General features: G+C 39.1%; 1 protein-coding gene across 5 annotated transcripts in view; it reads left to right on the top strand.

The window, feature by feature from the left end:
- PARP2 (poly(ADP-ribose) polymerase 2) overlaps positions 1–14,188 on the top strand; it is a 79,743-nt gene that overhangs the window by 50,528 nt on the left and 15,027 nt on the right. For all 5 annotated transcript variants that reach the window (XM_089687023.1, XM_089687021.1, XM_089687022.1 and 2 more), the window contains 4 exons: positions 2,117–2,219; positions 2,315–2,477; positions 2,580–2,718; positions 2,818–2,881. In XM_089687023.1, the coding sequence (XP_089543149.1) occupies positions 2,117–2,219; positions 2,315–2,477; positions 2,580–2,718; positions 2,818–2,881 (469 nt within the window). The remainder of the gene's footprint in view (positions 1–2,116; positions 2,220–2,314; positions 2,478–2,579; positions 2,719–2,817; positions 2,882–14,188) is intronic.

The raw sequence follows: 14,188 nt of genomic DNA, 5'->3' as shown, positions 1-14,188 counted from the left end.
CTGTACACTTTCGGAATCCCATATCTGCTATCCATAGTCCTAGACACTGACACTTGAACTGACAATGGAACTACGTCTTAAATTTCTCTATTGCATTGCTATGGATTGCTGCTAAAACTCATCTGATGTGATGAACAGCTTCCTCCATATGCTTTGTATAGTGGTAGTGTTATACCTTAAGCTGGCAATACACTAGTAGGCATTCGAACATTCATTTGAAAATTCTCAGCAGTGCATTCAATGACATGACAAATGTCATTCAAAAGTACTTTGCTTTTAACATTCAGTTTTGGAATAAATGGACTTTCTACACAAAAACCATATTCATGGATCGAAAGTTGAGAAAAACTTTCTATTTTGCTGCTAAGAATTTTCTCATCACTATGGTCAAAAATGTTCATTAAGTTGACTCCACCAATTCTAAAATCAAGTTTAACCACTTGCCCTCCAGAGGATTTACCCCCCTTCCTGACCAGGACATTTTTTGCATTACGGCGCTGTTACTTTAACTGACAATTGTGTGGTCATGCAGCGCTGCACCCAAATTAAATTTTTGTCTTTTTGTCGCGAATTGAGCTTTATTTTGGTGGCATTTGATCGCCTGTGCGTTTTTGTTTTTTTTTTGTTTTTTTTTTATAGCCAAAAAACAAAGACCGACAATTATGAGAAAAACACAATATTTTTTACTTTCTGCTATTAAACATGTCCAGTAAACAAATTTAAAAAAAAATCAAATTTCATCATACATTTAGGCCACAATGTATTCTGCTACATGTCTTTGCTAAAAAAACAAAAAAAAATCCCAATACTTGTAAATTAATTGGTTTACGTGAAGATTATAGCATTTACAAATGGCGGTGTATATATACTGGAATTTTTTCTTTATTTTTACTAGTAATGGTGGTGATTAGCGACTTATAGCATGACTGGCATTCTGACACTGGGGGGAACTGACTTGGTGTCACTGACATCCCCAGTGACACCAATACAATGATCAGTGCTAATAAAAAGCACTGACACTGTACTAATGGCACTGGGCAGGAAGGGGTTAACATCTGGGGCAATCAAAGGGTTAACTGTGTGCCGTTTTACAGTGTGTGCTGTGTGTGTGCTTCACCGTAAGCACACTGCTTTATATGGCTGTGTGGCGCCAGCAAGTAATCACCGGCCTGGACCCGGTGATTGACAGCTGAGGCTGTGAATGGTGGTGCGGGTAAGGTGTGCACGCGCCCCCTACCCGGAACTGCAAAATCTTTGCGCAGATGTGTTGCCATGTAGCACTACTTCTGCTATAGGGCGGACGGAAAGCTGTTAAGCTTTTAATCTGATACTACTCGGATTACTTTTACATAAAAGAGAATTGCTGGCTGTAAAATAACGATACTGGGATCATAGATGTAGCCTCAACCATGATCCTGGGATAACCACCCCATACGAGGAGATTATATATATATATATATATATTATAGCAGTATTGAGTAAGCTATCAGTAAAATGAGAGGCCAATCATTTTGATGAGTGTGGTGACTAGTGGGAATATGGTTTGCACCATATGCACTGAGGTGGTGGATTGGAAAAGTGCACGATAATACAAGTGAATGATAATATTGCTGATTCAACTTCACGAAAACAGATGGATATGTGCACGTGTTTATAAACTTTGTTTGCATTGCACATGCACTTCACTATAATGTGCACAATTTTATTTTATGCACGTTTACTTTGATATTCTTATTTGGGTTGCACTACCAGAGAGTATGCTATTGGGATATTTCTCCTATATGTTTTAAAAATAGTCCATGTTGAGTCAGAGTGAAGTTCCACTTTAAGTATGCTTAGGTGTGTCAGGAGTTTTTTGTGCTAAAACACTCCTCCTCCTGAACACGTTGACAGTTTTTTTCCTGCCTTTTAAACGCTTATGTGTGCATGGACACGTAGGCTAACATTGAGGTGTTTTTAGAGGCAGAGAAAAAAAGCACCAGATCCCTATAAAAGCAGCATTTAAAATGCATGAAGCCTTAGAGTGAAGAATGGGTCCTGGACAAGTACAAACACTACTTTTACTTATTGTGATCATGAATCTGCAGTTATTTTAATTATGCATATTTTTTCTTAGGTTTTTAGATAAGACTAAGAATGTATGGTCTGAGCGTGGAAATTTTGAAAAGGTTCCTGGTAAATATGACATGTTACATATGGATTATAACACAACTACAGAGGTACATATTCATAAATATGTTATGAAGTTTTCTGTGTGATAAAACACAATTCCAAACTGCTTACAAATGACCCATAATGTTTGGATTGCCCACAGGAAGAGAAAAATCTTGTGGAAGTAGACAAGCCATCTGACATTCCCAAACCTGAGTCCATGTTGGAGAGTTCAATTCAGACCTTGATCCAACTGATCTGTAACATGCAAAACATGGAAGAGACTGTGCTGGAGATGAAGTATGACACAAAGAAGGCACCTCTGGGTAAGACAATTGCTTCTGACCAATGTACTCTGAATTCAAAAGTGCAACATTTACAGTCACTTTAATGTTATATTTAAAACGGATAACTTCTGTCTTCCCCAGGAAAGCTCACTGTGGAGCAGATTCGTGCGGGTTACAAATCACTGCAACGCATTGAGACCTGTATTAAACTACAAAAGTTTGGCAAACAGCTTCTTGAAGCCTGCAATGAATTTTACACCAGAATCCCCCATGATTTTGGGTACATATATATCCATTTACTTATTCAGAAATTGGTAGTTTTTCACTGACCAAAATTGTATTCATTTTTAGCTATAACTTGTGTTCTCTTCATATTTAGACTAAGGACACCCCCATTAATTAGGACGGTAGACGAGCTGGCTTTGAAAGTGCGCCTGTTAGAGGTAAGAGTTGCAACCTCCTTTATCACAGCCTATGTCAGTGGTGGTCAACTGGAAAATAATAGAGGGCATCAAGCCCCAACACATCCAGAGAGCCTGTTCTGCTTACAAATCTAAGCACTGAAAGTGTTATTTCTCTATAAGTAATCCAGTGTGATGAAATGTTAATTTACAGCCTCAGTAGCATGGCAGAAAGTGACTTGATCCAAATGACATGACGCAGATCGTAGAAAGTTTAATCCAAACCTGTGAAGATCATACAGATGAACATTAGGTCAAAATTCATGGTGTGTATAGCTCCAGCAGGATGTAGTACATGTGGAGAATAGAGACTAAGCATAAAGTAGAAGGGTGGGACTAACTACATAGACCTTGCAGTAGGTCTATGAGGTAGGGACAAAATTATTTCAAGGCAAACACACAGACAATGCATGTGTAACTTGACTTGATAGGGCCGCACAATAGCAGCGCATTTTCACACCATTTCGGCCTTGCTGCTTTTTTTTTTTTTTTTTTTTTACAGTGTATCGGAATACACACTGATGAAGTTGTAGTATAATAATTGTCTCCACCCTTGTGTTGATGTCAGTGTCTGTAATAATATCCCCCATCATTAAAACCCATAAAAACTTGATGGAGAAAATTGAAGGAAAAATGAATTAGATCATTCAAATTTCATATAGTGTGTACACAACTTTTGACATTAAATTCAGACTTTTCAAACAAATTTCTGAAGGGACAAACTCCAAATTTTTTCTTGTACGTGAACAGAGCAAACGATTTTTGTTTAATGTGTACTATTTTTGTATTAGAAAAAATAGATATGAAAGACTGGGCATGATCAGAATCGGTAAACAATAATTTACACTACATCTTTTCTATGTCAAAAAAAAAAAAAGCCTTTGTCATTTGTACAATTAGTACCATCCTCGTGTACGACTTGCTGTAAAACATGGAGGAAACCTGGATGATCATTCGCACAATTTTCTTAGTGTGTACCCAGCTTGCCGTGGTAAAATGTCCTGCTGGGTTTCAAGATATTAAGGGTTTCGGTGTGAAATGTAAATTATCTAGTAAGGAGTAGAAATGGAAACAGAACTGCCTCTCGCCTAACCCAATACTAGTTGTAATTTGTATATATAGCCTCAGACAGTATTGCTCCGCAAACCACGCCGTCTGAATCCTTTCACCCCGCCCATCAGGGCTTAGCCCTAGTGGTCTTATGACTACCTGTTTTACCATAACTAAGCCCCGATAAGTGGGGCAAAACACATCGGGGGGGGGGGGTAGTTTTGCGGAGCAACACTGTTTAAGGCTGCCATATACACACATTACAATTAGGATCAGGTTAGGCGAGTGTCAGCTCTTTCTATTTCAATCCCTCATCATTGGTGTCAGTACTATAGCACTGATGCTCATGGTAGTGAAAGTGTTAACATCCCCTCTGTGTTGGTGGTCGTGACCCTGAAAGTGTTAACCCCCCTTCCATATTGCTGGTCATAGCAGTAAAAGTGTTAAAACCCCCCTCCCCCTTTCTGCACTGGTGGTCATGACAGTGAAAGTGTTAATAATCGAAAATCCTCCTGCGCTATAAAAATGGAACTACTAAACCTTTTCCTTTAGCTGCCAGCACTCAAAAACTGATACCAAATAACAGTGTCAATAAATAATAAATAAACAGTGCAGCGCTCTAAAAAACTACAACTCAATTGTAATAATAACGACAAAAATAACAATAATGATATAAATAAAAAATTAGTGCCAACCCTTATTGAAAATAAGAAATTAAGTGCCAAACCATGACCATAAAAATAGTGTGCACACGGTTAAGTATGATAAATAACACTCCAAACGTCATCCAATAGAAAAAACTTTAGCAGTGCCACAAAAATAAATCAACACAATATATGCATCAAGAGCAATATCCTTTTAGTGAAATATAAGGCAAATCATGCAATGTGCAGCAGTGATATAGGATAAACATAAATCAACATATATATCACCAAAAATAAATCAACATAAGTATATATATTAAAAAACAATGTCCTTTTAGTGAAAGATAAGGTAAATCATGCGATGTGCAGCAGTGATATTGGATGAAAAACGTGACTATGCAAAACTCCTCTTTCGTTAATGGCTAGATTGCCTCCTCACCTCCTCCTACTGACCCCAAAGGGCCAACAGGCTTGCAGGATCACCCTGGATCCTTAGTTTGTAATGGCCTGCAGCTTCCTTCCTTCCCTGGATCTCCTTTACAGGGTTCCAAATGCCCCTATTCAGTCAGGGCGGTCCTGAGGAGTAATAGCTCACCAATCCAGTGAGCCAAAAAAACTCTCTAAGTGCAGTATTGAGTCAACTTCATTTATTACAAAAAGAGTAAAAAAGGTTTAACACTCACATTGCAGACAATCTTCCCTCCTCACTGATGTGTGGGTGTACTGCATGTGAATGGGACCTCTTGGGTATAGCAAGATGGCGTCTCCCGTCGGAAATGCGTCACCACGCACCGAAACTACGGACTCGCGTACCTACGCGTTACGTCACCGCCTACTCGTGACTTCATCTGGGTAACACCCTACGAGCGCAGTTCCTCCCTTTATACTGGGCCTAATGTGACAATTTAACTAGAGGCCCACCTCTCATACAATCCTCCGTACCCGCGCCATTTTCCCGCAGGGCAGGCTACCAAAAACAAAAGAAAAAGAGAATAGTGGGGGAAGGAGTGTTCAATGTGAGTGGTCTCACTCTGACTAAAGAAGAGTTATTGGTTCTTGATAAGGGCCTTAAATATGCCCCCCCTGCACCTGCAAACAAATTTAACATTTATATTGATACCCAGAAATTCATTAGAAAACTTAATATTAAAAAATATTTTTTAGGACTACCAGGGGCTAAGAATGTTTTAAGTGATGCCCCCAGTAGTAGATTTACCCACACAAATTTTAAGAATAAATCACTTTTTAATCCTCAAATTTCGAGTAATAGTCAAATAGACGCTTTTAAGAAAATGGTTACAAATGATCTAGAAAAATTGGTTATTCCCAAGACTAAAAAGAATATTGGTATAGAAATGGGCATTAAGAGATTACAAAAAAGGGATGATTTAGTCATTAGACCAGCTGACAAGGGAGGAGGGATCGTTATCTTGTCGAAAGAACAATATTTGGGTGAATTAGCTATTCAACTTAAGGATATCCATACTTATCAGATTTTGAAGAAAGATCCTACGGTGCAATACAAAAAAGAATTGGAAATACTGGTTAAAAGAGGAATAGGGAATAACATTCTGAACAAGAAAGAAGCTAGGTACTTGGTACCAGATACATGCAGAGTACCGGTTATATATACGGTCCCCAAAATGCATAAGGATGAGAAAAATCCACCAGGGAGGCCTATAGTAAATGGCATAGAATCAGTCCTGGCGAGAATGGGACAGTACATTGATGAGTTCCTACAACCAATAGTGAAGCAAATGAGATCATATCTGAGAGACACTAAGCAACTTTTACAGATATTGGATGAGGCCAAGGGAGGGCAGGATTTTATTCTGGCCAGTGCGGACGTGTCCTCACTATACACCATAATAAGCCATGATGATGCAATGGAAGCAGTAGGCTGGGGACTTAGAACATTTAGTGATTTACCCTGGGCTCAGAGGAAATTTTTGTTGGAATGTTTGGAGTTTTGCCTGAGCCACAACTACTTCTGGCATAGTAATAACTATTATAAACAGATAAAAGGAGTAGCGATGGGCGCAAGATTTGCGCCGAGCGTGGCAAATATTTTTATGGGATATTGGGAAAGTAGAGATTTATATCAAGATTACCCGGAGGAGTTGAAAGTGTACAAAAGGTATATTGATGATGTGATCATCATTTGGAAGGGAGAATTGACCACCTTGTTAACTTTTCTGAATAAACTCAATGTTAACGATAAAAATATAAAATTCACATGGGAGTACAGTAAAGAAGAAATTAATTTTCTGGATCTGAATATTAAGATTACTAATGGTGATATAGTCACCAAAACGTATTTTAAAAAAGTTGACCGCAATGGGTATATCCCTAGGGGGAGTTGCCATTACCCGCCGTGGATATTCAATATCCCGAAAGGGCAGTTCGTTAGAATGAGAAGGAACTGCACCTCAGAACGAGATTATTTTGAACAAGCGGATTTATTAGGTTCAAGATTTGTTGAAAAAGGGTATCCGGTAGAGGAAATAGAACGGAAAATTAAGGAAGTGGGTAATATGGATAGAAACATTTTCCTTGAAGATAGGATTAAAGATGAGGGGTTCGATGCCCAAATCGTGGTTATTTTAGATTTTAATGTACATTTTAAAAAGATAGAAACTATCTATAAAAAATATTGGGATATCCTTAAGTTGGATCCGGTTATAGGGAAATTATTACCCGACTCCCCTAGATTTATTTACAGAAAAGCCCCGACGATCAGGACAAAGGTGGTCAAAAATGTACTGGATCCTCCTACAACAAATCATATCACTTTCCTGAATGAAAAAGGTTTTTTTCCATGTAGAAATTGTTTTACCTGTTTGGCCACAAAAAGACTAAACAAAAGACGAAAAAGTTTTATTGCTACTACTACGGGCCAGGAGTATAAGATTAATGATTTCATATCATGTAAAACCGAGGGAGTCGTATATTGCTTGGAGTGTGAATGTGGGCTCCAATACATAGGCAGGACAAAGAGACCACTGTGGAAAAGGCTAAGGGAGCATGTCCAGAATTAGAGATGAGCGAATTTTTCAAAAATTCGATTCGGCTGATTCGGCGAATTTCAGGAAGAGATTCGATGCGAATTAATTCGCTACGAAGTTAACTTATAAAAAGGGTTTCTAGGCTTCAGAGAGCCTTTAAATTAGTGCAGAACACTGTACCTTTAATTTAAATGCCCTTGGAGATGAGGAAGGAGAAGGATAAGAAGAAGGAGAAGGATGAGAAGAAGGAGAAGGATGAGAAGAAGGAGAAGGATGAGAAGAAGGAGAAGGATGAGAAGAAGGAGAAGGATGAGAAGAAGGAGAAGGATGAGAAGAAGGAGAAGGATGAGAAGAAGGAGAAGGATGAGAAGAAGGAGAAGGATGAGAAGAAGGATGAGAAGAAGGAGAAGGATGAGAAGAAGAAGGATGAGAAGAAGGAGAAGGATGAGAAGAAGGAGAAGGATGAGAAGAAGGAGAAGGATGAGAAGAAGGAGAAGGATGAGGAGAAGGAGAAGGATGAGGAGAAGGAGAAGGAGAAGGATGAGAAGAAGGAGAAGGATGAGAAGAAGAAGGATGAGAAGAAGGAGAAGGATGAGAAGAAGGATGAGAAGAAGGAGAAGGATGAGAAGAAGAAGGATGAGAAGAAGGAGAAGGATGAGAAGAAGGAGAAGGATGAGAAGAAGGAGAAGGATGAGAAGAAGGAGAAGGATGAGAAGAAGGAGAAGGATGAGAAGAAGGAGAAGGATGAGAAGAAGGAGAAGGATGAGGAGAAGGAGAAGGAGAAGGATGAGGAGAAGGAGAAGGAGAAGGATGAGAAGAAGGAGAAGGATGAGAAGAAGGAGAAGGATGAGAAGAAGGAGAAGGATGAGAAGAAGGAGAAGGATGAGAAGAAGAAGGATGAGAAGAAGGAGAAGGATGAGAAGAAGGATGAGAAGAAGGATGAGAAGAAGGATGAGAAGAAGGATGAGAAGAAGGATGAGAAGAAGGATGAGAAGAAGGATGAGAAGAAGGATGAGAAGAAGGATGAGAAGAAGGATGAGAAGAAGGATGAGGAGAAGGATGAGGAGAAGGATGAGGAGAAGGATGAGAAGAAGGATGAGGAGAAGGATGAGAAGAAGAAGGATGAGAAGGATGAGAAGAAGAAGGATGAGAAGGATGAGAAGAAGAAGGATGAGAAGGATGAGAAGGATGAGAAGGATGAGAAGAAGGAGAAGGATGAGAAGAAGGAGAAGGATGAGAAGAAGGAGAAGGATGAGAAGAAGGAGAAGGATGAGAAGAAGAAGGAGAAGGATGAGAAGAAGAAGGAGAAGGATGAGAAGAAGAAGGAGAAGGATGAGAAGAAGGAGGAGAAGGATGAGAAGAAGAAGGAGAAGGATGAGAAGGAGGAGAAGGATGAGAAGGAGGAGAAGGATGAGAAGAAGGAGGAGAAGGATGAGAAGAAGGAGAAGGAGAAGAAGGAGAAGGAGAAGGATGAGAAGAAGGAGAAGGATGAGAAGAAGGATGAGAAGAAGGAGAAGGATGAGAAGAAGGACAGTTCTGTGACAGTTTCTGTCTATTTCTGACAGTTCTGTGACATTCACTCCATACAGCGGTTTCAACCGCTGTATGGAGTGAATGTCCCAGAACTGTCAGAAATAGGCTATTTCTGACAGTTCTGTGACATTCACTCCATACAGCGGTTTCAACCGCTGTATGGAGTGAATGTCCCAGAACTGTCAGAAATAGCTTATTTTTGACAGTTCTGGGACATTCACTCCATACAGCGGTTGAAACATTGTATCTATTTGTTTCCATAAATGGATCCATTTATGGAAACAAATAGATACAATGTTTCAACCGCTGTATGGAGTGAGTGTCCCAGAACTGTCAGAAATAGCCTATTGCGGAGCTCTGCAGATACACTGTTTGCCGGCTTGGAATTATTATTATTTTCATCCTACTTCTTCTTCATCCTCATCCTCTTCTTCTTCTTCTGAGGATGAGGATGAAGAAGAAGAAGTAGGATGAAAATAAGAATAATTCCAAGCCGGCAAAAAGTGTATCTGCAGAGCTCCTCTATTCTGCAGATACACTTAGAGGAGCTCTGCAGATACACTTTTTTTGCCGGCTTGGAATTATTCTTATTTTCATCCTACTTCTTCTTCTTCTTCTTCATCCTCATCCTCAGAAGAAGAAGAAGAGGATGAGGATGAAGAAGAAGAAGAAGTAGGATGAAAATAAGAATAATTCCAAGCCGGCAAAAAGTGTATCTGCAGATCTCCGCTATTTCTGACAGTTCTGGGACACTCACTCCATACAGCGGTTGAAACATTGTATCTATTTGTTTCCATAAATGGATCCATTTATGGAAACAAATAGATACAATGTTTCAACCGCTGTATGGAGTGAATGTCCCAGAACTGTCAAAAATAAGCTATTTCTGACAGTTCTGTAAAAATTCACTCCATACAGCGGTTGAAACATTGTATCTATTTGTTTCCATAAATGGATCCATTTATGGAAACAAATAGATACAATGTTTCAACCGCTGTATGGAGGGAGTGTCCCAGAACTGTCAGAAATAGTCTATTTCTGACAGTTCTGGGACACTCACTCCATACAGCGGTTGAAACATTGTATCTATTTGTTTCCATAAATGGATCCATTTATGGAAACAAATAGATACAATGTTTCAACCGCTGTATGGAGGGAGTGTCCCAGAACTGTCAGAAATAGTCTATTTCTGACAGTTCTGGGACATTCACTCCATACAGCGGTTGAAACATTGTATCTATTTGTTTCCATAAATGACATTCTGCAAATACACTTAGAGGAGCTCTGCAGATACACTTTTTGCCGGCTTGGAATTAATCTTATTTTCATCCTACTTCTTCTTCTTCTTCTTCTTCTTCATCCTCATCCTCATAAGAAGAAGAAGAGGATGAGGATGAAGAAGAAGTAGGATGAAAATAAGAATAATTCCAAGCCGGCAAAAAGTGTATCTGCAGAGCTCCTCTAAGTGTATCTGCAGAATAGAGGAGCTCTGCAGGTACACTTTTTGCCGGCTTGGAATTATTCTTATTTTCATCCTACTTCTTCTTCTTCTTCTTCTTCATCCTCATCCTCAGAAGAAGAAGAGGATGAGGATGAAGAGGAAGAAGAATACAATTCTTTGTATCTATTAGTTTCCATTTAGGATACAGATGTTTCAACCGCTGTACATGTGAAGAAGCTGTCAGAGAACTGTCAGAAATAGAGGAACGCTGCACATACACTTTTTGCCGGCTTGGAATTATTCTTATTTTCATCCTACTTCTTCTTCTTCTTCCTCTTCATCCTCTTCTTCTTCTTCTTCCTCTTCATCCTACTTCTTCTTCTTCTTCCTCTTCATCCTACTTCTTCTTCTTCTTCATCCTCATCCTCAGAAGAAGAAGAAGAGGATGAAGAGGAAGAAGAAGAAGAAGTAGGATGAAAATAAGAATAATTCCAAGCCGGCAAAAAGTGTATGTGCAGCGTTCCTCTATTTCTGACAGTTCTCTGACAGCTTCTTCACATGTACAGCGGTTGAAACATCTGTATCCTAAATGGAAACTAATAGATACAATGTTTCAACCGCTGTACATGTGAAGGAACTGTCAGAGAAATGTCAGAAATAGCAGAGCTCTCTGCAGGGACACTTTTGCCGGCTGATCGGGAAAAATCCGATTCGCGCACCCGAAGTAGGCAAATATTCGGATTCGCCGCGAATCGAATTTTTCCTGAAATTCCTATCGAATTCCGGTTCGCCTGGTTCGATTCGCTCATCTCTATCCAGAATATTAATAAAGGATTTCCAAAACACATTGTGGTATAATGCAAAATGTCTCGAAACACTAAGGATCCCAGCAAGATGAAATTTTGGGGGATTGAAAAGTTTAAGAAACACTGGAGGGGGACTAATAAAATTAAATCCCTTAGCCAGGCTGAGTCTAGGTGGATCTATTCTATGAATACGCAAGTCCCCAAAGGGTTAAATGTCGAGTTCGACCTAAATAGCTTCATCAGTGATTACTGAGATGTTTTATGTACTCCTTTCTTAGTATACATAATTTTTTGCCCATTTAGGCCCATTAGAGGTAAATTCATGTAGGATCATTATTTGTATCTAATTTCAACGGATTTTATTATCCATATATTAGGCCCATTAGAGGTAAATTCCTGTAGGATCATTATTTGTATCTAATTTCAACGGATTTTATTATCCATATATTATTAGAAGTTTAAATTTGAGGTATCATCTGTTTTTAAAAAATTCTTTTATTTATTATTATTCATAATGTTTTAGATATAAATAGCAATTTAATCAATATTTATAGGTGATGGGAGATGAAGTTTTTAGTCTTCTTCCTACCATGTCCATTTATTAGTTATTTTAGTAGTATATATTTATTAATGTCACTATTAAATTATGTAAATGTGTGGGTAGACTGTATGATGTAGGGAATTTTGTGATTTTATATATTTTTTTATATAATTATATACCACATTAGTTCATTCCTATATATATATTTATTTTTATTGGTATTAATTATATGGTTATCCCCTTAGTTTCTTCCCCAGAGATGTGGACAGAGTATCAATTTATTTATGTATTTTATTTCCATATTAAATTCAGAGGCTAAATGACAGGAGGGAGTCGGGAAAATGGCCGCCGTTCTAAATGGGAGATGTAGTCGGGAATATGGCGCGGGTACGGAGGATTGTATGAGAGGTGGGCCTCTAGTTAAATTGTCACATTAGGCCCAGTATAAAGGGAGGAACTGCGCTCATAGGGTGTTACCCAGATGAAGTCACGAGTAGGCGGTGACGTAACGCGTAGGTACGCGAGTCCGTAGTTCCGGTGCGTGGTGACGCATTTCCGGCGTGAGACGCCATCTTGCTGTACCCAAGAGGTCCCATTCACATGCAGTACACCCACACATCAGTGAGGAGGGAAGATTGTCTGCAATGTGAGTGTTAAACCTTTTTTACTCTTTTTGTAATAAATGAAGTTGACTCAATACTGCACTTAGAGAGTTTTTTTGGCTCACTGGATTGGTGAGCTATTACTCCTCAGGACCGCCCTGACTGAATAGGGGCATTTGGAACCCTGTAAAGGAGATCCAGGGAAGGAAGGAAGCTGCTGGCCATTACAAACTAAGGATCCAGGGTGATCCTGCAAGCCTGTTGGCCCTTTGGGGTCAGTAGGAGGAGGTGAGGAGGCAATCTTGCCATTAACGAAAGAGGAGTTTTGCATAGTCACGTTTTTCATCCAATATCACTGCTGCACATCGCATGATTTACCTTATCTTTCACTAAAAGGACATTGTTTTTTAATATATATACTTATGTTGATTTATTTTTGGTGATATATATGTTGATTTATGTTTATCCTATATCACTGCTGCACATTGCATGATTTGCCTTATATTTCACTAAAAGGATATTGCTCTTGATGCATATATTGTGTTGATTTATTTTTGTGGCACTATGTGAGCACTGCTAAAGTTTTTTCTATTGGATGACGTTTGGAGTGTTATTTATCATACTTAACCGTGTGCACACTATTTTTATGGTCATGGTTTGGCACTTAATTTCTTATTTTCAATAAGGGTTGGCACTAATTTTTTATTTATATCATTATTGTTATTTTTGTCGTTATTATTACAATTGAGTTGTAGTTTTTTAGAGCGCTGCACTGTTTATTTATTATTTAGTGAAAGTGTTAACCTTTCACCCCCAACTCCTGTATTAGTGGTCATGGCAGTGCAAATGTTAAATCCCCTCCCCCTCAGGAGTATGTCTGAGAATACAAGTTAAAATAACAACTGTGTTTATAAACTAAGCCTTACAGCTCAATCCCACACTACTTGTACCCCTCGTTCTTTTCTCTGATTAGTGGTTCACGTAGTCCATGAGCTTCGGCCTGAGCTGTGCAGTGTTCCAGGCCTCTTCTGAGCTATCAAGGCTGTACAGTACTGTCCAATGTGGCCTAATAGAAAAGCCATCCAATGGCAAGACTGCAGGTTGATTTTGTTTTTCATTAGAGTCTATGAAGAATAAGTGCACATGCACAGAACTGCATGTCTCCATCAGTTCAGTAGAGGATCTCTGTCCCATTTATCTTAGTGAGGGCTGTAGCTACTTGCCCCGAGTTGTGTGTTGGTCTGAGTAAGTAGAAGGAGGTATGAGTAGCTTACTAAGTACATAGTTCCATAAAAGGTGGTGTTCTCTCACTTTTGATTGCCTGCAGCTATGATTTTGCATTTCCTGACCCTACAGACAGGCTCAGAAACACATGTTTGTTGAGGAGAGTCACAAACGTGTATCACTCCTACTTCATCTCCTCCTACTGTGAATTAGGTTAGTAATGTTTACTCCTGACTTCTCCCTGGTTTCACACAGTAGTGTGTCTGTATATCAAGACTGAACTGTCTGTGCCCAAACTCTCTCTGCCACACAATGGGGGTTAGACTCCTGATGTGTCAACAAAACAGACCTGTGGAGTAAGAAATGTTACATGGAGGGGTGATATTCATCCCAGTGCTAGTAGAAAGTGCCTGATTGTCATCTGATCACTTCAATTTATCGTC

Source organism: Staurois parvus, unplaced genomic scaffold (assembly GCF_062004578.1).
Source record: "Staurois parvus isolate SC_StPar_1 unplaced genomic scaffold, SC_StPar_1.0 ptg000415l, whole genome shotgun sequence".
Lineage (NCBI taxonomy): Eukaryota > Metazoa > Chordata > Amphibia > Anura > Ranidae > Staurois > Staurois parvus.
Note: the sequence above shows the minus strand (reverse complement) of the source record. Positions and strands in the feature narration are given on the sequence as shown.